This window comes from Pongo pygmaeus, chromosome 7, assembly GCF_028885625.2.
Source record: "Pongo pygmaeus isolate AG05252 chromosome 7, NHGRI_mPonPyg2-v2.0_pri, whole genome shotgun sequence".
In the NCBI taxonomy this organism is placed as follows: Eukaryota; Metazoa; Chordata; class Mammalia; order Primates; family Hominidae; genus Pongo; species Pongo pygmaeus.
The window spans coordinates 80,068,869-80,094,083 of record NC_072380.2 but is presented as its reverse complement, the minus strand read 5'-3'; the positions used below and the strand labels follow the sequence as shown (position 1 = coordinate 80,094,083).

Sequence of the window (25,215 nt, the reverse complement as noted above, 5' to 3'; positions counted from 1 at the left end):
CTTTCAGGTTTGGGGTTTGGGCCTTTTTATTTATTATATTTTTTAGTGTGGGGGCAGTAGTTTGATGATTAAACTGTATCTGAACTTTACACTGCTTTACATGAAATTTAGAGGCTATGACTCCAAGGAACAGATTTCGATCTGTTTAGATTAACAGATTGAGATTAACTCACCTTCAACAACTGTTACACAAATATACACCATCAGGTCAATAAACAAAACCACTTCACACTTTGACTTCCCAAAAAGGAGATAGCTGATTTCTCTCTTACTATGTCCTATACTTATGGAATCTCTAAGCAGATTATAACTACAGCATAAACAACCAGGAGGAAAAAATATGGAAGGTACTGGGAATTAGAGCAAATTGGGCTATAGAAATTTTAGAAATTATAGAAATTTTCAGACCGGAGTGAGACTCAGATGATGGGCATAAGATTCTCTAACTCTCTTCCTTTTGTTTGTAGCAACCCATTTCACCTGTGCTCACCTGGGAGTGTATGTAAGCTGAAGGAAGAGACTTCCCATTTTTACACAGTGGTAGCAAAATGAACCCACTCACCAAAATAAATAGCAACCTTCGAACAAGCCGTCCGGAAGAATTTCAAGTTTTTCCTGAGGGTTCCATCTCCAGAACAGACCAGACTTGATGTATTAGGAAAGGTCCCAGCAGCTGGTAAGTATTCTTCTAAATTATACAATAATCATAAAACATTAATAAACCTTCCTAGGTGAAAAATGGACTTGAGGGAGTAACTACAAACCAACCATCTCAAATGTTACTCTAATCATCTCAGGAAGTAAGTTTAAAAGCAATCAAAATCTACCTCTCCTTGGGTTATAATTTTGGTCCTAATCTTTATTATTATGGGATGGTCCATCCCTCAGCGTCACCACAAGCCTAAAGGCCACACTCAAAGCTACACAGTCAGTGCCAGAGGCTCCTGCATGAGAAAAGATACAGGGGGGGATGAGACCAGAATACCTGAGAGTGGGCTCAGCAACAGCAACGACATTTCTCTAAAAGGTAGCAGAGATCTCTGAAGCTGCTGCTTTGGCTGTGGCATTCATAGATCACAGAGAGAGAACTGAGCTGGGTTAACCCTTGTCCCTGGTTCCTTTATGACCCCCTGCCATGTTCAGACATTGTCTTAGACCAAATTCTAAATGTGGCCTCGCTCCCCAGTGATAACCCCAACCAAACACTGTGCTCTTGATAAATGAGCACTGTCAGCACTCAGGGCCTCCAGGTCAGGCTCTGGCACGGTGACCCCAGCCACACAACAACCTGATGACTGGCATGAGCATTAAGACGCTGAGCAGAGTGCGGCAGAAAATCTCAAAGCCTCCAAGTAAGAGCTACTGATGGATTGAAAATTCTGTTACAGAGTTCAAGGAGTTTTACATATCTGATTTCCTTCCTAGGCACTGTATCTTGCATTATTTCCTTAGGCAAGTCTTGCCTTTAAAGTTCACCCACGTATCCTTTGCATTCTTGTGGGTTAGTTTGGTACAATGGCTATTAGGTTAAGGCTGATTGTCTCCATTTTGTCAGATTCATACCACAGTCAAAACCAGTTCCCCTGAAAAGCATAGATAAGAAACCCAGGATTTTCCTTACTTTGAAACAATCAGGCAGACAGGTCACAAATAGCACAAAAGAGAAGTGGATGCAAAAGATTTCAACTTTCTGTGGTAATTGTGTTTGCACTTCCTTTTAACTTTTATGATGTATGAGCCACAGAAAGGTCTCCTAAAGAGAAACAGGAAGAAGAAAGCACATAACCTTATCAAAAAAATACAGACAGCTAAATTCCTTCCCTTTGGTTATACTTTTTAAAAGCCCAATATAATTATTCACCCATTCCTATTCTGAAGTTGGTAATGATGATGGTAATAAACCTATTTCCTTTTCTTTGTGCTGCGAATTCAGTGAACCAAGGAATGAAGCTCCGCAAAAGGCTGCTTAAGAAATATCATTTCTAGAACTAACCCTGAAAAAAATGTCAGCACCAGAATCTGAGCTCCCAGATTCTATTAACAATTTAGTCAAGAGCCGAGGCTCCAGGATGCTAAGGAGAAAGGGAATATTTTCCACAGTCCTCAAGTGACCTTTCCCCTCCCCACAGTCTCTGGCAGAGGCTTCCAATAGCACTTTACAGGCCACATAGGGGCCTCTTCCAGCTGTCCACAAGTCTCAAGGGAGTCATTTCTATAGGGCAATCAGAGAGACAATACCACAGGAAGAAAGCCAGGGAGGGTTTGCAAGGTACTCTTTTTTTTATATATATATATATACTTTAAGTTCTAGGGTACATGTGCACAACGTGCAGGTTTGTTACATATGCATACATGTGCCATGTTGGTGTGCTGCATCCATTAACTCGTCAGTTACATTAGGTATATCTCCTAATGCTATCCCTCCCTCCACCCCACCACGGGCCCCGGTGTGTAATGTTCCCCACCCTGTGTCCAAGTGTTCTCATTGTTCAATTCCCATCTATGAGTGAGAACATGTGGTGTTTGGTTTTCTGTCCTTGCAATAGTTTGCTCAGAATGCAAGGTACTCTTGATCCTTCCTATCCCCTTTCAGGGAAAGGCCTTAAATAAGAAAAATGTATGAAGGCACCTCATACCTTAGCTTTTAACTCACGTCTGGGATTATCTAAGGCAATGGTCATAAAATGGCTTTTAAAGCCTGCTGCACATTCACGATCTCCAATTCCCACCCCTGCCCCACTTGTTCAATGCTTCCGTCCCCTCGCTGCTAAAGGATACTTCATTTCCAGGAGAAGCTTTTCAGCCAATGGTGCCCCAACTGCACAGCGTGCTGGGTTCCCATCCATGATGAATTTGAATGTTGGCTGCAGTTCCACTAGACACGGAGCTGCTGGGCATGAAAGCTTATTGACAAAACGCTCCACAAAATAAGCTGCTCAATGGTATAAACACAGAACAGACTAAGGCAGTGGATTTTAAAGTTTGCACCTTTAAAAATATATGCCTATTATATTAAAGTCAATAGACTGAAAAATGACAACTAAAGAATGACACTAGTTAAAGCCTTAAGTCTTAGTGTCACCATGCTTTTTCTAATCTGTTCTATTAACTTTATTTATTAGCAATGTACATCTGGGTTTAATCTCACCTCTGAATTATCACTACACTGAAGATTTAAACAAGAAATCAATTGGCACTTTCCTCCTGGATATTGCCTGTTAAGGTTAACAGTAAAAAATAAAAATTCTTTCAAATATTTTTAGAGATTTACAAAAAAGAAGAGTGACAGAAAAGAGTGAATGCCTGCTTTTTCATCTTACATAAAATGTCAAAACACATGCACACTTATTCCTCTTCTCTGCTTCACTTATTCTCCCAGGCACTTAGACTAGCTAATATATCATGTATTTTACTCATTTATCTTGTAGCTCCTGGGTTAGAGTCGGAGCTCCATGAAAGCAGGAATTTGTAATGCTTGCCAGTGCTATATCCTCTGAACCTAGAATAGTGATTGGCACACAGTAGGTGCTCAATAAATATGCCTTGGACCATGAAGAATAAAAATATCTGGATTTTGAAAGCAGTCATTGGAGAGAATCAATCACAATGCTTAGCATATTAGGGGTTATTTTTTAGGTTGCCTGATTCATAAATTACACAATGCTGAAAATAAGGTTTTTCACTTAATAAAGTTGGTTTTGCACATTAATTTATAAATAGCTCTGGTTGCATTTTCTTTTTGTTGTTGTTGTTGTTGTTGTTTGTTGTTTGTTTGTTTTTTAGAGACAGAGGTCTCACCATGTTGCCCAGGCTAGATTTGAACTCCTAAGCTTAAAAGATCTTCCCACTTCAGCCTTCCAAGCTCCACCCAGATTGATGCATTTTATGGTAATTCCTTTTTTCTCTTTTACAGATTTTTTAGTTCTGTATTATTTGAAAAAAAAAAACCTATAGATTTTACTTAACACATATTCAGTACTAAGGGAAATTACAGAATATCATAGAGGAGTTGTAACTTGAATTGTGACATACTGGAAAAGAAATAATTTGTAGGAAGGATATATAGTATAACATAGTAAAACCATAGGCAATTTATTTTCTTTAAATGGTAGCAGACATTTTCTTTTTAAAAAATTTATTCAAATATCCTAGCTGACTACCTAGATCTCTCATTAAGGTTTGCTTATATTTTCACAACATCATCAAAGATGAATCTGACCCAAATCCTCATCTATAGAAATACATATATTTAAAATTGAAGATCCAGTCAAGTACTAAGCTCTCAAATTTTCTGACAATCCAACTTATCATGTTCCTCACAATGAAGTCAACCATAAGTAGAAATTTTTTAAACATCTTAAATCCCAAAGAATATTTGCTACCCTCAAAACATTTAATGATACAGAGAAGACCCAACTTACATGTGAGAATTACTAGCGCACTAAAAATTATACAGGCGAAACATCAACTTCTATTTTAATTGAAAGCTATGCTCTTCCATCAATAACACGATTCCCTTTTGGACCCTAAAATCATATGGTTGTGCTAATTGTCCTTGCTAGAAACTGAGGAAAATGTCTCTAGCTATATAACATGACCCATTTACCAAACTTCATTCTATGACTACCAGAAGGCCGTTTACTCTCCCTCCTCTATCCTGTCAAACAAAGTAGGTCTGGCAAACAGAACACTCTCAAGAATAATGATCATTTTTAACAATGGATTGATTTAATGTATGTTTAAACTACATTAATGCTTTTCACCTAAGCAATCAATAGAATATTCATTGAATGCAGACATACACACATTTTGGACAGTGTGTGTATATATATACACATACACACATATATATATACACACATAATAATTACATGTTAATTATACAAACTAATTTTTTTCTTTTATTATTATTATTATTATTATTATTATTATTAAACTTTAGCTTTTATGGTACATGTGCGCAATGTGCAGGTAAGTTACATATGTATACATGTGCCATGCTGGTGCGCTGCACCCAGTAACTCGTCATCTAGCATTAGGTATATCTCCCAATGCTATCCCTCCCCCCTCCCCCCACCCCACAACAGTCCCTGAAGTGTGATGTTCCCCTTCCTGTGTCCATGTGTTCTCATTGTTCAATTCCCACCTATGAGTGAGAATATGCAGTGTTTGGTTTTTTGTTCTTGCGATAGTTTACTGAGAATGATGATTTCCAATTTCATCCATGTCCCTACAAAGGACATGAACTCATCATTTTTTATGGCTGCATAGTATTCCATGGTGTATATGTGCCACATTTTCTTAATCCAGTCTATCATTGTTGGACATTTGGGTTGGTTCCAAGTCTTTGCTATTGTGAATAATGCGGCAATAAACATACGTGTGCATGTGTCTTTATAGCAGCATGATTTATAGTCCTTTGGGTATATACCCAGTAATGGGATGCCTGGGTCGAATGGAATTTCTAGTTCTAGATCCCTGAGGAATCGCCACACTGACTTCCACAATGGTTGAACTAGTTTACAGTCCCACCAACAGTGTAAAAGTGTTCCTATTTCTCCACATCCTCTCCAGCACCTGTTGTTTCCTGACTTTTTAATGATTGCCATTCTGACTGGTGTGAGATGGTATCTCATTGTGGTTTTGATTTGCATTTCTCTGATGGCCAGTGATGGTGAGCATTTTTTCATGTGTTTTTTGGCTGCATAAATGTCTTCTTTTGAGAAGTGTCTGTTCATGTCCTTCGCCCACTTTTTGATGGGGTTGTTTGTTTTTTTCTTGTAAATTTGTTGGAGTTCATTGTAGATTCTGGATATTAGCCCTTTGTCAGATGAGTAGGTTGCGAAAATTTTCTCCCATTTTGTAGGTTGCCTGTTCACTCTGATGGTAGTTTCTTTTGCTGTGCAGAAGCTCTTTAGTTTAATTAGATCCCATTTGTCAATTTTGGCTTTTGTTGCCATTGCTTTTGGTGTTTTAGACATGAAGTCCTTGCCCATGCCTATGTCCTGAATGGTAATGCCTAGGTTTTCTTCTAGGGTTTTTATGGTTTTAGGTCTAACATTTAAGTCTTTAATCCATCTTGAATTGATTTTTGTATAAGGTGTAAGGAAGGGATCCAGTTTCAGCTTTCTACATATGGCTAGCCAGTTTTCCCAGCACCATTTATTAAATAGGGAATCCTTTCCCCATTTCTTGTTTTTGTCAGGTTTGTCAAAGATCAGATACTTGTAGATATGTGGCATTATTTCTGACGGCTCTGTTCTGTTCCATTGATCTAAATCTCTGTTTTGGTACCAGTACCATGCTGTTTTGGTTACTGTAGCCTTGTAGTATAGTTTGAAGTCAGTTAGTGTGATGCCTCCAGCTTTGTTCTTTTGGCTTAGGATTGACTTGGTGATGTGGGCTCTTTTTTGGTTCCATATGAACTTTAAAGTAGTTTTTTCCAATTCTGTGAAGAAAGTCATTGGTAGCTTGATGGGGATGGCATTGAATCTGTAAATTACCTTGGGAAGGATGGCCATTTTCATGATATTGACTCTTCCTACCCATGAGCATGGAATGTTCTTCCATTTGTTTGTATCCTCTTTTATTTCCTTGAGCAGTGGTTTGTAGTTCTCCTTGAAGAGGTCTTTCACATCCCTTGTAAGTTGGATTCCTAGGTATTTTATTCTCTTTGAAGCAATTGTGAATGGGGGTTCACTCATGATTTGGCTCTCTGTTTGTCTGTTATTGATGTATAAGAATGCTTGTGATTTTTGCACATTGATTTTCTATCCTGAGACTTTGCTGAAGTTGCTTATCAGCTTAAGGAGATTTTGGGCTGAGACGATGGGGTTTTCTAGATATACTATCATGTCATCTGCAAACAGGGACAATTTGACTTCCTCTTTTCCTAATTGAATACCCTGGATTTCCTTCTCCTGTCTAATTGCCCTGGCCAGAACTTCCAACACTATGTTGAATAGAAGTGGTGAGAGAGGGCATCCCTGTCTTGTGCCAGTTTTCAAAGGGAATGCTTCCAGTTTTTGCCCATTCAGTATGATATTGGCTGTGGGTTTGTCATAAATAGCTCTTATTATTTTGAGATACGTCCCATCAATTCCTAATTTATTGAGAGTTTTTAGCATGAAGGGTTGTTGAATTTTGTCAAAGGCCTTTTCCGCATCTATTGAGATAATCATGTGGTTTTTGTCTTTGCTTCTGTTTATATGCTGGATTACATTTATTGATTTGCGTATATTGAACCAGCCTTGCATCCCAGGGATGAAGCCCACTTGATCATGGTGGATAAGCTTTTGGATGTGCTGCTGGATTCTGTTTGCCAGTATTTTATTGAGGATTTTTGCATCAATGTTCATCAAGGATATTGGTCTAAAATTCTCTTTTTTGGTTGTGTCTCTGCCAGGCTTTGGTATCAGGATGATGCTGGCCTCATAAAATGAGTTAGGGAGGATTCCCTCTTTTTCTATTGATTGGAATAGTTTCAGAAGGAATGGTACCAGCTCCTCCTTGTACCTCTGGTAGAATTCGGCTGTGAACCCATCTGGTCCTGGACTTTTTTTGGTTGGTAAGCTATTGATTATTGCCACAATTTCAGCTCCTGTTATTGGTCTATTCAGAGATTCAACTTCTTCCTGGTTTAGTCTTGGGAGGGTATATGTGTTGAGGAATTTATCCATTTCTTCTAGATTTTCTAGTTTATTTGCATAGAGGTGTTTGTAATATTCTCTGATGGTAGTTTGTATTTCTGTGGGATCGGTGGTGATATCCCCTTTATCATTTTTTATTGCATCTATTTGATTCTTCTTTTTTTCTTTATTAATCTTGCTAGCGGTCTATCAATTTTGTTGATCCTTTCAAAAAACCAGCTCCTGGATTCATTTATTTTTTGAAGGGTTTTTTGTGTCTCTATTTCCTTCAGTTCTGCTCTGATTTTAGTTATTTCTTGCCTTCTGCTAGCTTTCGAATGTGTTTGCTCTTGCTTTTCTAGTTCTTTTAATTGTGATGTTAGGGTGTCAATTTTGGATCTTTCCTGCTTTCTCTTGTGGGCATTTAGTGCTATAAATTTCCCTCTACACACTGCTTTGAATGCATCCCAGAGATTCTGGTATGTTGTGTCTTGGTTCTCGTTGGTTTCAAAGAACATCTTTATTTCTGCCTTCATTTCGTTATGTACCCAGTAGTCATTCAGGAGCAGGTTGTTCAGTTTCCAAGTAGTTGAGCGGTTTTGAGTGAGATTCTTAATCCTGAGTTCTAGCTTGATTGCACTGTGATCTGAGAGACAGTTTGTTACAATTTCTGTTCTTTTACATTTATTGAGGAGAGCTTTACTTCCAAGTATATGGTCAATTTTGGAATAGGTGTGGTGTGGTGCTGAAAAAAATGTATATTCTGTTGATTTGGGGTGGAGAGTTCTGTAGATGTCTATTAGGTCCGCTTGGTGCAGAGCTGAGTTCAATTCCTGGGTATCCTTGTTGACTTTCTGTCTCGTTGATCTGTCTAATGTTGACAGTGGGGTGTTAAAGTCTCCCATTATTAATGTGTGGGAGTCTAAGTCTCTTTGTAGGTCACTCAGGACTTGCTTTATGAATCTGGGTGCTCCTGTATTGGGTGCATATATATTTAGGATAGTTAGCTCTTCTTGTTGAATTAATCCCTTTACCATTATGTAATGGCCTTCTTTGTCTCTTTTGATCTTTGTTGGTTTAAAGTCTGTTTTATCAGAGACTAGGATTGCAACCCCTGCCTTTTTTTGTTTTCCATTTGCTTGCTAGATCTTCCTCCATCCTTTTGAGCCTATGTGTGTCTCTGCACGTGAGATGGGTTTCCTGAATACAGCACACTGATGGGTGTTGAGTCTTTATCCAATTTGCCAGTCTGTGTCTTTTAATTGGAGCATTTAGTCCATTTACATTTAAAGTTAATATTGTTATGTGTGAATTTGATCCTGTCATTATGATGTTAGCTGGATATTTTGCTCGTTAGTTGATGCAGTCTCTTCCTAGTCTCGATGGTCTTTACATTTCGGTATGATTTTGCAGTGGCTGGTACCGGTTGTGCCTTTTCATATTTAGCGCTTCCTTCAGGAGCTCTTTTAGGGCAGGCCTGGTGGTGACAAAATCTCTCAGCATTTGCTTGTCTGTAAAGTATTTTATTTCTCCTTCACTTATGAAGCTTAGTTTGGCAGGATATGAAATTCTGGGTTGAAAATTCTTTTCTTTAAGAACGTTGAATATTGGCCCCCACTCTCTTCTGGCTTGTAGGGTTTCTGCCGAGAGGTCCGCTGTTAGTCTGATGTGCTTCCCTTTGATGGTAACCCGACCTTTCTCTCTGGCTGCCCTTAACATTTTTTCCTTCATTTCAACTTTGGTGAATCTGACAATTATGTGTCTTAGAGTTGCTCTTCTCGAGGAGTATCTTTGTGGCGTTCTCTGTATTTCCTGAATCTGAATGTTGGCCTGCCTTGCTAGATTGGGGAAGTTCTCCTGGATAATATCCTGCAGAGTGTTTTCCAACTTGTTTCCATTCTCCCCGTCACTTTCAGGTACACCAATCAGACGTAGATTTGGTCTTTTCACATAGTCCCACATTTCTTGGAGGCTTTGCTCATTTCTTTTCATTCTTTTTTCTCTAAACTTCCCTTCTCGCTTCATTTCATTCATTTCATCTTCCAGGGCTGATACCCTTTCTTCCATTTGATCGCATCGGCTCCTGAGGCTTCTGCATTCTTCACGTAGTTCTCGAGCCTTGGTTTTCAGCTCCATCAGCTCCTTTAAGCACTTCTCTGTATTGGTTATTCTAGTTATACATTCTTCTAAAATTTTTTCAAAGTTTTCAACTTCTTTGCCTTTGGTTTGAATATCCTCCCGTAGCTCAGAGTAATTTGATCGTCTGAAGCCTTCTTCTCTCAGCTCGTCAAAGTCATTCTCCGTCCAGCTTTGTTCCGTTGCTGGTGAGGAACTGCGTTCCTTTGGAGGAGGAGAGGTACTCTGGTTTTTAGAGTTTCCAGTTTTTCTGCTCTGTTTTTTCCCCATCTTTGTGGTTTTATCTACTTTTGGTCTTTGATGATGGTGATGTACAGATGGGTTTTTGGTGTGGATGTCCTTTCTGTTAGTTTTCCTTCTAACAGACAGGACCCTCAGCTGCAGGTCTGTTGGAGTACCTGGCCGGCCGTGTGAGGTGTCAGTCTGCCCCTGCTGGGGGGTGCCTCCCAGTTAGGCTGCTCGGGGGTCAGGGGTCAGGGACCCACTTGAGGAGGCAGTCAGCCCGTTCTCAGATCTCCAGCTGCGTGCTGGGAGAACCACTGCTCTCCTCACAGCTGTCAGACAGGGACATTTAAGTCTGCAGAGGTTACTGCTGTCTTTTTGTTTGTCTGCACCCTGCCCCCAGAGGTGGAGCCTACAGAGGCAGGCAGGCCTCCTTGAGCTGTGGTGGGCTCCACCCAGTTCAAGCTTCCAGGCTGCTTTGTTTACCTAAGCGAGCCTGGGCAATGGCGGGCGCCCCTCCCCCAGCCTCGCTGCCGACTTGCTGTTTGATCTCAGACTGCTGTGCTAGCAATCAGCGAGACTCCGTGGGCGTAGGACCCTCTGAGCCAAGTGCGGGGCTATACTCTCCTGGGGCACCGTTTCCTAAGCCCGTCGGAAAAGCACAGTATTCGGGTGGGAGTGGCCCGATTTTCCAGGTGCCGTCTGTCACCCCTGGAAGGGGAACTCCCTGACCCCTTGCGCTTCCCGAGTGAGGCAATGCCTCGCCCCTGCTTCGGCTGGCGCACGGTGCGCTCACCCACTGACCTGCGCCCACTGTCTGGCACTCCCTAGTGAGATGAACACGGTACCTCAGATGGAAATGCAGAAATCACCCGTCTTCTGCGTCGCTCGCGCTGGGAGCTGTAGACCGGAGCTGTTCCTATTCGGCCATCTTGGCTCCTCCCCCCACAAACTAATTTTATATCTTTGCCTCAAATGTCTTGTGATTTGATCATGTATAGGATAAACACATGAGCTATATTTAAACACAAAGTCAAGGGTTCAAACCTGTTAGGAAGCACTGTAAATACACAGAGATCCAAAATGATCCCAGAGGACTTAAATTAAGCTGAAAATAGCATCAGTACCAACATATATTAACAGATATGCCAATGGGAGAACTAAGGTTTTCTATTTTTGAAAGGTTCATGTGTTTCCTTATTTCTGTGAGGGAAACTCCTGACTTCTGGGTAATCTTTGGCTCCTGAGTGCTTGCCTGGCTCTAACTCTGTCTTGGATTGACCATAAGCTCCTGTTGCTCTCTTGCGCTTGATGGTTTGCCTGAAATGAACTACTGTTCCTTCCTGATTTCTAGCTTCTGTGTACTTCCGGAGTCAACAAGTTCTGCGTCCCTGCTCCAGCATCTGCCTTGGTTTTCCTAGTCCCGATTAATCACACCATTCCCACAATCCAGAAGAGTCCGGGCCTGTGATTCATCAGCAGAACATCTTGGAAGAGCTATACAACTTTTGCAGTGGATCTTTTCAGAATCCCCACTCTCCCAATTAGGAACTGACCAAAATGTCCCCAGGTGTGAGTTTACAACGATCCGAACCTTGAAGGTAGTTCTAAGTCGTGAGTTAAATATGAATATGCAGTGCCTAACACATAAGAAACACATAACAAAAACAGAATTTCCATATTATCTTGGAATATTTTTTTCTGGAAACTTCCACAAAATTTTTAAATTACATAAAATCACCAAATACCCCAAAGCCTTTCTGTAGTGAAAGCCAATGGAAAAAAAAAAAAAAAAAAAACAACCTTGAGAGCTCTGGAGCTCTTACAAATATATATGAAGAAAGAGATAAATGTTAGATGGATTGCTATGTGGGAAAGAATATATTATTTTAGAAGGAAATAATCCAAATTATATTTTAAATACAATAGGTTCTTACAGTAAAGGAATCCAATAATTAATATAAATGATTTTCCGAGGATAGGAGACTAAAGTATCAGTGGATTCAAAATGTGGCAGAGATGACCCTTTGCCCCTCAATATTTATTCCCATGTCATTATTTCAGTGTAGAACTCCCTAAGTTTCAGCTGGGCACGTGGCTGTCCAGCCAGTCAGCATATTTCCCAGTCTCCCTTAGAGCTGGATTAGCCATGTTACAAAGATCTGGCCGTAGGGATGAGAGTGAAAGTGATGTGTGTCATTTCTGGGTCATATCCTTAAAGGGAGTGCTTGCTCTCCACTTTATCTCCCACCCTCTGTTCCCCTGGGGCTGGAATGTGAAAAGTGTACTGGTAAGTCAGCTTCAACCATAGGGAAAAGGACAACACCCTACTATACTGGTTCTCCCACCTTCTCTAACCCATTGGAAACACCTAGAGAATCTACATAAATACTGAGGCCTGGCTCTCACCCCCACATACTCAGATTTCATTGGTCCTAGGGGCTGGTAGAGCAATAAGATAAAAGCAGCAGGAGTCTCTGAATGACCTGATGTGGCTGAGCTGCTAACCCCACTGGAACACTGCTGGGGTATATTTAATTTAAAAATTAAATAACCAGAGTTCTAAGAGAGGATGCAAAAAAGGCCATGTTCATTACATATGGCTTTCCTAGCCACAAACAATCCTTCTGCATTGTTCAAACTACTGTTATTTGGTCTCAGTTAAAGCAGCTGAACAAATATCCTTACAAATAAACACAAAATTCTGGCCTTCAGGAAAAAAAGAATATGTTAAGTACAGGTAAGAAAAAACACTATTCTTTTTCTAAAGGAAAAACTAAAGTATAACTATTGAAAACAAAAAAGTGCAGTTTTAGCATAATCCAGGGAAATCATGGCTGAACTAGACATTTATTAAAGAAAAAACAAAAAATAAACTAAAACTATTAGACAAAGACAGGAAAAAGATACTAAAGTTGGCCAATTCATTAATGATTTGCATAAGTCAATGAGGCCTTGGTATCAAAATGTGATGATTTTAGGACAGAGTTAAATAAACATTGATTTCTCTTATAGGCCCATTTTTGACAGGACATAGGTTAGACTGCTTTAAGACATGGTCTTAATAAGAAAGAATAAAGATACAGTCTCCTTCTATTTTGTTACTCTGTCACCCTGAACATGTACCCTCCATTTCATGTTCTAAAATGGCTGCCCCATCACCTGCCATCACATCCTCATACCAGCCAGGGAGAAGAGGGAAAGGAGAAAAGAGAATGCATACTCTTCACAATAAGGGCACACTGCAGAAGTTACTCAGGCCACTTCTGCTCACACCCCACTACCCAGAACCTTTACATAGGCCCACACTTATCTGCATGGGAGGCTGAGAAATGTAGTCTTAAGCTGGACCTAAAACTTTTATCACTATAGAAGAAAAGAACATTGGGTATTGGGGACACTTAGAAGTCTCTGCCAGAGGTTTCATCATGAAGTGGTACAAGAAAACTTGAGATGAAGTTATGTCTAGAATATTCAAGATACATTTTGTGAATATATAAAATGTATAAAATTGGCCAGGCATGGTAGTTCACACCTGTAATCCCAGCACTTTGGGAGGCCGAGACAGGCAGATCACCTGAGGTCAGGAGTTCGAGAGCAGCCTGGCCAACATGGTGAAACCCCATCTCTATTAAAAATACAAAAAATTATCCAGGCGTGGTGGCAGGTGCCTATAATCCCAGCTATTTGGGAGGCTGAGGCACGAGAATCGCTTGAACATGGGAGGCAGGGATTGCAGTGAGCCGAGATCATGCCACTGCACTCTAGCCTGGGCAACAGAGCAAGACTCTATCTCAAAAAAAAATTAAAAAAATAATAAAATATATAAATACAAATATATTTATATAGAAAATTATAGAAAGCCAAATTTGACATAGTTATACAGTATAGAAAATGAAAGCCCCCTTCATCCACATACCTCTGGGAAAATAATGAATTCTTAAAATAATCTTGGAGTATGTGGGTGCAGAACAATTATTTAGGTCAATTAATAGAGTATAATAATGCCTTTCCATAGATTTTCTCCTAGTGCTACTGATAGAAATAAGGCTTTGGAATGGAAGATGTTATTTCTGGAATCCTAAGATTTCTTTCTTTGGGGCAACAGTCTCAAATAAGAAAAGGCTGGAACTCCTAGGAAGCATGAAAGCAAGGCCAAGTTGAGGCATTACAAGGCACCAAGGGAAAACATTAGCATTTCTTGCACAATCTCTGAAAATGTGTCACCATCTATAAAGCCTCTCCTACTGGCAAGAAGACAACTTAAATAGATAATTAAAATAACAAAAGTGGCAAAGCAAAATCAAACATAGATATCAATCCATATTTGACTCGCTCCGAGAAACAAAGTTTTCAGATGAATAAAAATGTTTATCCATCTATATTCTATATTGTGATATTTTTGCTGTAAAACCAGAGAATATTTTTATATTGGTATTCTAAATTTAATCAGATAGAGTCATTTCTTAAGTACTATACAATTTAACCTTTCAAATGAAGGGCTTGCCTTTTAATGGAAAATATGCATTTCACATTAATGACAAAACACAATGTCCTTGGCTAAGATATTCTCGAGCAAAATAGATCCCTTTTTGTACACTATGCTCCGTTATATGTAAGGCTATACAACAAATTTATTCAATAAATCAAAGTCTGAAATCACTGATACTAACTAGAAGTGCTTAAAAATCATAACTTCAAATTAACATATCATTTTCTTAAAATTGCAATCATTGAACTCTTGGATAAAATGCAATCATTTATGAAAATGGGGAAAAATTTTTTTAAGCAGTTATTACTAGATGTATCATCATGTGAATAGTTATGTTCAATACCAGGGAAAAAGTGACCCAGCCACACTTTTAATCAATGAAACATTTACTACGGAATGCTTTTCCTGAATTTTTTATTGTTTGAGGCAACTACAATTTTATAAATCAAAGATGATTTTAATATAGCTAATACAATTTTAATAAATTTTAAATTCTTCAATTTACAATTATAATTAAATCAAAGATCTTGATTTTAACATAGCTAATAATATAATTCTAATAAATTCACATTTGAATAATTTTAATAAATTTAATAACACTTTTAATGAAGAACAAAAATCCATCTCATGAAAAGTAAATATAAATAAAATGTTTAAAGAAATAATGCAAACTAAAACAATTATTTTTAGGTCAAACTAATAGTGCTGAAAACACAGATATAATAATTTCATTTGGTATGAAAATATAATACCAGGTATACACTAAAAGAATACTTAAGAAAACGCTGTTTAAAACAAGTGCTGAAGAAACTATAATCACACTAAAATGTCAGATAAATCATTTTCTTTTTTTTATATGGCTAATGACTGACATGTGCATTAAATGTAAAATAGAAGTTTTATACTATTTGCACCATGGTTTAAAAAATGGTTGCCATTATTTCTGAGACTTGAACCTATTCACACTAGATGTAATAAACCAGAAGTGCTTACGTCTCTACTTGAGCTTCTAAATTTATATGTTGTGTTTAAGAAAATCACATTTAAAAGAACAATTGAACAAAGCGTATCATACATCCACCCTCAGATGTCCAAGCTCAATTCCCTTTTCTATTCCTGAAAGTGTGTGTCCAAATCATTACTGTTCTTTTCAGGGCACTGCCCTCTCAGCAAGAACAAACAACAAAACAAGAACAAAACAAAACAGAACATCAGACAGAGAACCAGAGTTCAACTTCATAGAGGAAGAACGACCATCGGGTAGCAAGCAACCTCCATACTTGCCTTTCCCCTAAAGTGGCCCTTGTCCATACTCATAAGTTCCTTCTGGAGGAAAGCCATCCCTCCCTGGTGGCTCCCAGAACACTCCCTGTCCTGCATTCCCTAGGCCCCGCTGGAGTTCTCAGAACCTTCTATTAAATTTGCCCTTATGCCTCCAGGCTTGGAAAAGACAGGGTGACTGACAGACCAGGCTGGTGACTCTCAAGCTGGTCTGAGCACGTGCCAAGCTCAGTCTGTGGACAGACAAGACAGAGGAGAGGGATATAAGCTTGGAGTTTAGGGAGGAAAAAAAAAAAAAAACACTTCTGGCCAGGCACCACGGCTCACGCCTGTAATCATAGCACTTTGGGAGGCGGAGGTGGGGGAACTGCCGTAGCTCAGGAGTGTGAGACCAGCCTGGACAACAAGGTGAAACCTCGTCTCTACTAAAATAGAAAAAATTAGCCGAACGTTGTGGCATGCGCCTGTAGTCCCAGCTACTCAGGAGGCTGAGGCAGGAGAATCGCTTGAACCTGGAAGAGGGAAGGTTGCAGTGAGCCAAGATTGCGCCACTGCGCTCCAGCCTCGGCAACAGAGCGAAATAAATAAATAAATAAATAAAAGAAAAGAAAAGGAAGAAACACTTCCTACCTTTCAGGACTTAACCTACAGAAGCTGATTTGAATTTCAGGCCAGCCCTGTGAGGTATTATCAAATGTGTTTTCCAAATATGAAACTGAGACATACAGAGGCTGTGTTGTTTGCCCAAAGAGAGAGTTTGTAAGTTTCAGTGCGAGGATTTTAAACCAGTTCATCAGATTCTGTACCATGCAGTTCACCTCACTGTCCCAGTGTGGGAGGGAGAGCCTCTGGTATGTGTTCACAAGGGGCCACAAAGACCATCCCAGGCAGGTCCACTAGCTGTACACTGGAGAAGCAGCAGAATTTTTAAAATACACAAGTGACAGCTTGCCCATTCTTAGTTTTACTATGTTTTACTATGGGTATGTTACACAGCAAGATGGCTCAGAAAATTTCAGAAAATTTTGCCCTGTCTTATCTCCCAGTGCCATGGGGGTGCTTGCTATGCTTGCCCCAAAGATGCCATTTGCCTTCTGCCACTTTCTGTTGTCGCTGCTTTAGTTCCCTTTTTATTGTCTTTCTCCCCTTGGCTAGGCTCATCTACCTTACCATCCCTAGACAAAATCATCCCCTTCTCTCCTTGCAGTTACCACCAAACTCCTTGAATAGTTTATCCATCATCCTTCACATCCTCAGCTGCCACTCATGTCTCAACTGGTTCTGACAGTCTGGCTTTTGCTCACACGCTCTACTGAAGCTAAAACCCCAATGACATTCTAACTGCCAGATCCAGCGACCTCTTCAGTCTTCACACACCCCACTTCCCTCAAGTCCTGCCACTTAAAGAGACCTTTCTTTGAAAACTAGATCCTTCCTTGGCTTTCAAAGTACCACCTTCTCCTAGTTCTTTGTTTCAGCCTTTGATAGCTCAAAGTCACCTGTACACTCTACTCTTCCTCTATCCTTTAAATATTGACTCTCCAACATCCTACCTTTTGTTTGTGTATTTTCTTCCTCTAATTGCTCTCCTTGTGTCATCTCACTCAATTGATGGTTTCAAAATACATGATTAGTTAATTTTTAGATCTCTCACTTTTGGCCCAAATTATTTCTCAAGTTCCACATTCTTATCTTCAAAAATCATAGTAGTATTTGTGGCTCAGCTCAACATGTCCAAAAGCAAATTCATTTTCCTTCTGCTAGTGCTGTTCTGTCCCCTGCATTCCAATTCTCAGTCAATGACACTACCCATCTAGTCTTCAAAACTAGACACCTAGCCCCATCCTATGTTCTCCATTCTACTTAAACCTCCACTTCTGAGAGTACATAAAATATTAAAGCTTCTACCCAAAAAAAGCCCTCATAGTTGGGCGTTTGATCTGTTTATGGTTTGGTTTGGGATTTTTGTTGTTATTGTTCTTTTATATTTTCCAATGCTTCTACCCCAGATCAGACTTTCCACATTTCTTACCTGGACTAATGCAATGACAAACTCTTAATGGGTAACTAGACGTCAATCTTTGTTCCTCAACCTTGTCAACAGAATTCTCTCGCTAAGAAACAAATCTAATCGCAATAGCTACTATTTTTATATTAAAGTAATTGGTATTATAATAGCATATAATTATAAGACTGTTTCAGACCCCCAAATGTCAAGATCTGCCACACTGAGGTCACATAGCACATGCTGCACTTTGGGGATGGATAATTCTCCCAGTATAGCACATTCCTCCTCATCCTTTAGAAGCCAGCTCTATCATCAACTCTTTCCAAAACTTCCCTTGACTCCCCAACTGAAAGAATCTCTATTGCCTCCATGTGACTTTGCTTATGGCTCTAGTGTCATAGCTCTCATAGAGTATTGTGATGACCCAGCACCTAACATAAGCTGCATTTGTCTGCACAGGCTGCCATAATAAAATACCACAGATTGATGGCTTCAGCAGAAATTGATTTTCTCACAACTCTGAAAGCTTAGAAGTCTAAGATCAAGGTGTCAGTAGGTTTGGTTTCTCCTGAAGCTTCTGTCCTTAGTTTGCAGAGGGCTGCCTTTTCCCCATGTCCTCCCAAGGCCTTTCCTCTGTACACCCCAGTATCTCTCTGTGTGTCCAATCTCCTCTTCTTTGAAGGACACTAGTCAAACTGGATTAAGGTCTACCCTATGACCTCATTTTAACTCGATCACCTATTTAAAGGCCCTATTTACAAATACAGTCCTATTCTTAAGTATTGGGGATTAGGACTTCAACATATGACTCCTGAGGAGGGACACAATTCAGTCCATAACATAAACCTTAAGCATAATGTGCTGAATCAATCATCTTTGCCTGGAAGAGTCAGGTCATGACTTAAAGAGTTTGATTTCAGATGCATTCAAATTCTGCTTTGTTTGCTTTTGCTTTGTTTGCCTGTTTGTCTGTTTTCTTGAGCACCTGCTATTTACAAAGCCCTGTGTTTAGGCCAAGAAAAGCATACATACGAAGTAAATGCAAATCCCCTTTTCTCTGGGAATTTGCCATCTAGACAAATGTTTTTTCTAACTGCTTTTACGAAAGCACAAATCTGAGAAAGGTAGAGCCAATGCACAGAGAAGCCAGGGTGGCTATCCCTGAAGCCATAAAATCTAGCTCTCCAGCAGCCCTTGCTCCGGGGAGCACAATTTGAAAGATCTAAGAGACACGCATATATTAAGCTGAATAATAGAGTGAGGATGCAATTGTTTAAACTCCAAGGCGCCATACTAACTGTGGTTGTTGTTACCTGGAATATAAAGTTTTCTCACTGTCTTAAAATCAACTAATAAGCATTTATAAGAATATCATTAAAAAGACTATACTGACAGAAGGAAAACAAAGAAGGAGGAAACAAGAGAATTGGGGACATATAGAAAGGGTAGAAGAGGAATATAACAGAAACAAAAATTCTATCTAATGATGATCATAGGCATGGCTCTTTATAACAACTGTAGCATCAGCAAAATAACAGTAACTACTTATAGGACCCTCTTATGAGCCAGATGGGACAAGCCTAATGCATATATCTTATCATCCTTACAATACCCCTGAGAAATGCTATTGTTCTCCATTTTACGAATGAAGAAAAAGGGGCATGAAAAGTTAGGAATGTGTTTAAAATCACAAAGCAAATTAGAGATGGGACTCAAATACTAAGGTATCCAAGGTCAAAGCCTGGACAGGCAACAAACTTGAAAATATTTTGTTTATCACAAGACGCATAGCTTGAAGTCATTGTTTTAATATGCCCACAATGTGGACTAGCCATGCATTCTGGTTTGCCAGGAACAATCCCAGTTTCCATCTGTTTCCCAGTGTCATTATTAATAGCCCTCCCTTTCACTCTCAGAAGTGTCCCAATTTAGACAGTAAATTATATGGTCATCCTGCCTCAATGCCACTGACCCACAATGTAACTGGCCTACACAATTTTCCAGGCCCAGTGCAAAATAAAAATGTGAGGTTTCTTGTTCAAAAAGCAGGGGGCTGTGGGGGAATGCTATTAAAGGTACTGAAATATAAAGCTTTTTTCTTCCATGTGTCTGCTCTGCTCACGTCCACCATCCCATCAGACTTCATTTGCAAAACACAAGGTCAAAGATAAAATTGGCAAGAATTTCAAGATGGCAATAGCAGAGCATTAAAACAAGCTGGGCATCCTTCTCAGCTCAGAACCGTGGGCCACTGCACAGGATGTGCATCCATGAAGCCAGACCTGGGTCTTCCTTTTCTCTGTCCACTCACATGAGTCTGTCCTCTCGGCAGGCTCTGTCACAGGTTTGCAAACAGGAAACAGGTTGTAACTTACTATTGTCCAGACTTTGGATGTTAAATACTGGATGTTAAGTTCATGTAATCATTTATTTAGAAGAAATGTTTGAAAATATTTTTAATAAAGCACAAAATTTCATTTCCCAAGCAAAACAAAAACATAAATTCAAGCAAATTAGGTCACTCTCTACCATTTTATCTGTGACCTGAAAATAATTAATCTAGATAGTGTAACCTATCCATGATCTCAAACAAAAATTTAAAATATATGGAACAATAGTGCACACAAAGTCTTTAATACCTCAATACCTGATTTAAATCATGTTTCTGTTTTAAAGGCAGGTACCACATGTTTAATTTGAAATTTTTTGCCGCATAAATTCATATGTGCCTGAGCAAAACTGAAAATTCTACTATTTATTTAGACCAAATGGAAGAAAACAGGAAATCAAAATGTTCAGGATGATTGAGGCACTATCCTTAAAAATGGAGTGGGAGGATAGAGGATGGGTCAACTCATTGGTTCATGCATGCACTCAACAAGCGTTTCTTGAGGACCTACAATGTCACAAGCACTGCACACAATTACGGAAAGCACAGGCACACAAGGTGGTATGTCCCTGTCCTCAAGGAGGTCTAACAGAATGAGACCAAAGTAAACAAATGCACACATCAACTACTTTGGGTACTATAGAAGAAGGAAATGCAGGGTTGAGTGGATACAAAGCAAGGAGCACGTGGGAAGAAGGGGCTAACTGAGCCTTGAAAGCCTGGTGGGAATCCACCAGGTACAAAAGGAAGGCCCCAGGAAGAACAAAGGCAGAGGCCTGAGGAAGCACAGCCCACCAAGAAAAGAGTAGCCAGGTGAAGGCACAGAGCTTTGTTCAAACAGCAGTGTGTGCCTGGGGGCAACTACAGAGAAGATGCACATAGACCCATACCATGGCATAGAGAAGAGAGGCAATGCTCATGGGCTGTCTTGGGGATGGCAGTGGGGGAAGATGCTCTTTCCTTAAAGGCCAAAGTGTGGGAATTGAGGAGAGAGAGGGCTCAGAAATAGGAAAGATTTTAGAAAAGCTTTTCCCTCTAGCCATATGATTTTTTTTTTTTTTTTTTTTTTTTTTTTTTGAGATGGAGTCTCGCTCTGTCACCCAGGCTGGAGTGCAGTGGCATTATCTCGGCTCACTGCAACCTCCACCTCCTGGGTTCAAGTGATTCTCCTGCCTCAGCCTCCTGAGTAACTGGGATTAAAGGTGTCCACCACCATGCCTGGCTAATTTTTTGTATTTTTAGTAGAGACCGGGTTTCACCATGTTGGCCAGGCTGGTCTTGAACTCCTGACCTCAGATGATCCACCCGCCTCGGCCCCCAAAAGTGCTGGGACATATGATCTTTTTATGAAGCTAATAATACCATTTTGTTTGCTTATTTATAGGGTGGTTAAGTAAAAATATGTTCTTAGTAAAACTAAAAATATGTTTTCTACCTCTTCTTCCTCTTCCTAATAAAGATTAGTCAACCTTCATCCATGTTAATGGCTTAAAGCAATAATAGAAATGATTAATGACTAATCTAACAAATATTTAATTTGACTTAGGAGGAAACTATCAATTTTTGGCAACAAATTTACCACTCGACTTATTTAATACTATGGTAACTTTTAAAAATAACTTCTATTGCTTGTTTCCATCTCTGATCATTCCCTTAGCATAGGTTCCTAGAAGAGGAATTACCAGGCCAAAGGGTTTGAATAGATTAAAAGCTCTTGGTACATATTAGCATAGTCTAATATCAAAACCAGAGTGACTACATCAACTTCAGGTAACAAAGAAAACTCCATGGGGAGTAAATGTAGCTATAAATAACACCCTAAAAAGAAAATCTAATAATGTATTATAAATAGATCTTAGGCTTTGTAAGCCAGAGTAAACTTTTATTTAGGATGACATTCAGACTAATTAGTACATTTGTGCATATAAACATAAACAGGCACAAATGATGCACAAAGAAAATGAAAAGTGGAAGAGCCCATAAATTCTGAAAGAAATAAAAAGAAATCATGAAATTATGTTCTCCTTATAAAAGGGGAAAATTTATTTTATACATTCCATACTTTCTTACCTAACTCTATATACTGATAGTAAGTTTTCTGTTGTAATGATCAGGTTTAAGATTAGAAGAAAAACTGATATTTTAAATAAAGATCAACAAATTGGTTTTTAATATAATTAGATTAACTGTCTCTGCAAATTAGCATTCTGCAAAGTACTTTGTTCACAGATCTAAAGAGTAATTATGTAAGAAATGACTCAGATTCTTCAAAAGACGAAGAACTTTGTTACCAAAAAAGTTTCATGAAAGCCAAATTTAAAGCTATTAAAAATCAAATCTTAAAAACATACTTTTTTGGCAATCTTTGTTACAAGGAAGTATATAATAATTCTATAAACCACCAGTTACCAGGATATTCTCAAATACCTATATATTTGCAGAGAATGTGGCCCCTGGAAGTCAAGTATATTGATTTTGAGAAGTCAACCATAACCCAGCCTGTACATTTTACATCACTTGAGACATTGTTCTTTCCTTCTTGCCACAGCCAAAAAGTGAATTTTATCTGTCATGATTATAAGCAGAAAGTTGACAGATTTCAGAACACTAAGCAGGAAGTTTGGCACCTGAAATATTTTCCTTCAGACCAAGGGGGCATGGAATTGGTTGTTGGAAGCAGAAGGATTTGGATGAGATCACAAAAACTAAAGCTCCTGGTTCTTTGAATGATGCTCTCCCAGGAATCTGGGTGGAAAGAAGCCAAGGCTCAAATTCTTTGTCTTTTCAGCAGTGAATAGGAAAAATTCAACTTTTGAGTGTTATCTCAGCAGTTACTTACACTCAGTTTTGCCCCTTCGGCCCTAAAATGAATGAAACGTTTTCAAAGCAGATGGCAGTGAGTCAAGCAGAAACGTGGAATGTAAGTACATCCCCACTTCCACGAAGTCCCGAAGCTTGATTACAGCACTCTCATGGGCCATGTAAACAGGGGACCAGAAACTGAGCAGAAGGCAGATTTAAGCCGGGGGGGAGGGGGGGAATTGTAAGACTAGGACGGGGTGAGCGCCACATGTGGCTTTAATATCCAACAGCTGCTAGAGATCATCACCCCGCTGCTCTCTCTGTACCCCTACACCAGAATCCTCTGTCTCAAAGATCATAACTAAAGTAGCCACTGCCATGTTATCTGAGTAACGAACTCAAGCTCGAGCACATTCAAGGATTTTTTTTTAACTTACTGTACCTGAATGTAGCCGACTGGACCTTTAATCACTAAACCAAAGCTTTAAAACAAAGTCTCCAGGAAAGAACAAGAAGGAAAATCAATTACACAGCGCACTTGAGCAGACTGGGGAGGCGGGTAAAAGAAAAGTGAGGGAAGATGGGGCAGCCGGGATTCCCTGGACTGGAGCTCTCTTCTCTAGAGCTAACTTTTCAGACCTGGAGGTCTCCAAGGCCCCCGCAACTCAGTGAGTCTCGGGGCACTAACAAATCCCCGCGGGGGTCACCGCGCCCGCGAACGCAGCGTCCACACGTGGATTCCCGCGCCTGTGATGCCCCGGCCCGTCCCGGGTCCCCGCACAGACAATGCCGCGCGCGCTTCCCGCAGCCACTCCGGGACCCGTGCCCCGCGCCCCGCGCCGCCCGGACGTCCCCCTGCGTCTGCCGGGGACACTCACCGACACCAGGAACTCCAGCGTGCCCACATAGTCCCGCTCGGTCTTCTGGAGCTCGCTGAGCACGCACACGCGCAGGCGAAGCTGCTTCTCCAGGTCCTTGGCGCTCTCGGCGCGGCTGTCTCCGCGGCTGTCCTCGCTCATGGTCGGCGGCGGTGCGCGGCGCTGCCCGCCGTGCTGAGCGCTGACCCGCGCGCCCGCTGCTGCCCGGCCCCCGGCGGCGAGAATGGAAAGTTGCCGCCTCCGCCAACTCCGAGGAGAGACAGAAGACTTTACATGCTGGGGAGAGGCTGGGCGCGGGAGAGGAGGGGATCGGGCTGAAATCCCGGCGCGTGGGGCGCGGGGCTCTGCAGAGGAAACTCCTGGGAGTGGGGGCTCCGGCCAGGCCCTGCGCGCCCGGCCCCGCTGCTCTGGCCTCACACGGCCGGGGCTGGAGGGGAAGCGGCTTCGGCAGCCACAGCAGTGACTTGGACATTAATCAAAAGCTTTGTATCCATGTGACTCCGACCCTTTACCCTTCGCCAAATCTCAGGAAAAAGGAAACACAACCCTGGGGAAGTGCTGCGTACTGGCTAATCACACACACACACGCGCTCACACACACACACACACACACACACACACACACAAAGCAGCACTTGATATGGAACTCACAGGAGGTTCCCAATCCCAGGGACACACACTCCAAGGCGCAGCTCGAGGGTTACTCCTAAGCCTCCGCTATTGTTTAACTTTAATGTGTTTTGTACAAATCCTGAAAGCAAAGAAACAAGTCCCCACGGTTACATAACTGGATGGGAACAAAAACAACCACGGTATTGACCCTCCCTCTTTGAAAAGAAACACATTGATTTTTGGTTTCATTCAGGCACAAAACAGGTTTGCTTTTAAAACCCTCCAACTGAGAATAGTTCATTCGGCAGACACCCTCCAGTCTGAGCTTGGAAACTCAATTAGCATAATAAATGAAGACACTATGGGAAAATGACAGCCTCTGCCCATGCAATAAACCCCAGATAAAATAAGCATCACCCTTGTACTGTGCTGTTTTCCATGTCTACAACTTTTTTCAACATCAAGATAGTATGTAAATCCATTGAGAGGCGAGGGTATTTGTGCCAGTTTTGTTTCTAAGAGCTGCTGTGATTTAAGACGGTGTCACTAATTGAAAAGATAAAGCTGTTGTTGAATGCTCATCAGAAGATAGAAAGCTAGATAGATAACGGAAATAATCTTAGGTTTTTGAAGACAGACACACAGAACATTCTTGATTTGAAAGTTAAAGTTTATTGCCTTTTCTCATTGGAAACTAAGCCTTAAATATTTCCAATACATTTAACAAACAAAACAATTTATATATTTTTTTGAATTGGTATTATACG

General features: G+C 40.4%; 1 protein-coding gene across 2 annotated transcripts in view; it reads right to left on the bottom strand.

The window, feature by feature from the left end:
• PREX2 (phosphatidylinositol-3,4,5-trisphosphate dependent Rac exchange factor 2) overlaps positions 1–24,427 on the bottom strand; it is a 309,846-nt gene extending 285,419 nt beyond the window's left edge. The window contains exon 1 of one of the 2 annotated variants that reach the window (XM_063668842.1): positions 23,837–24,427. In XM_063668842.1, coding sequence (XP_063524912.1) covers positions 23,837–23,977 — 141 coding nt within the window. In that variant the 5' untranslated portion in view covers positions 23,978–24,427. The remainder of the gene's footprint in view (positions 1–23,836) is intronic. The other variant, XM_054499002.2, reaches the window with a different exon arrangement.
• Positions 24,428–25,215: the final 788 nt, after the last annotated feature.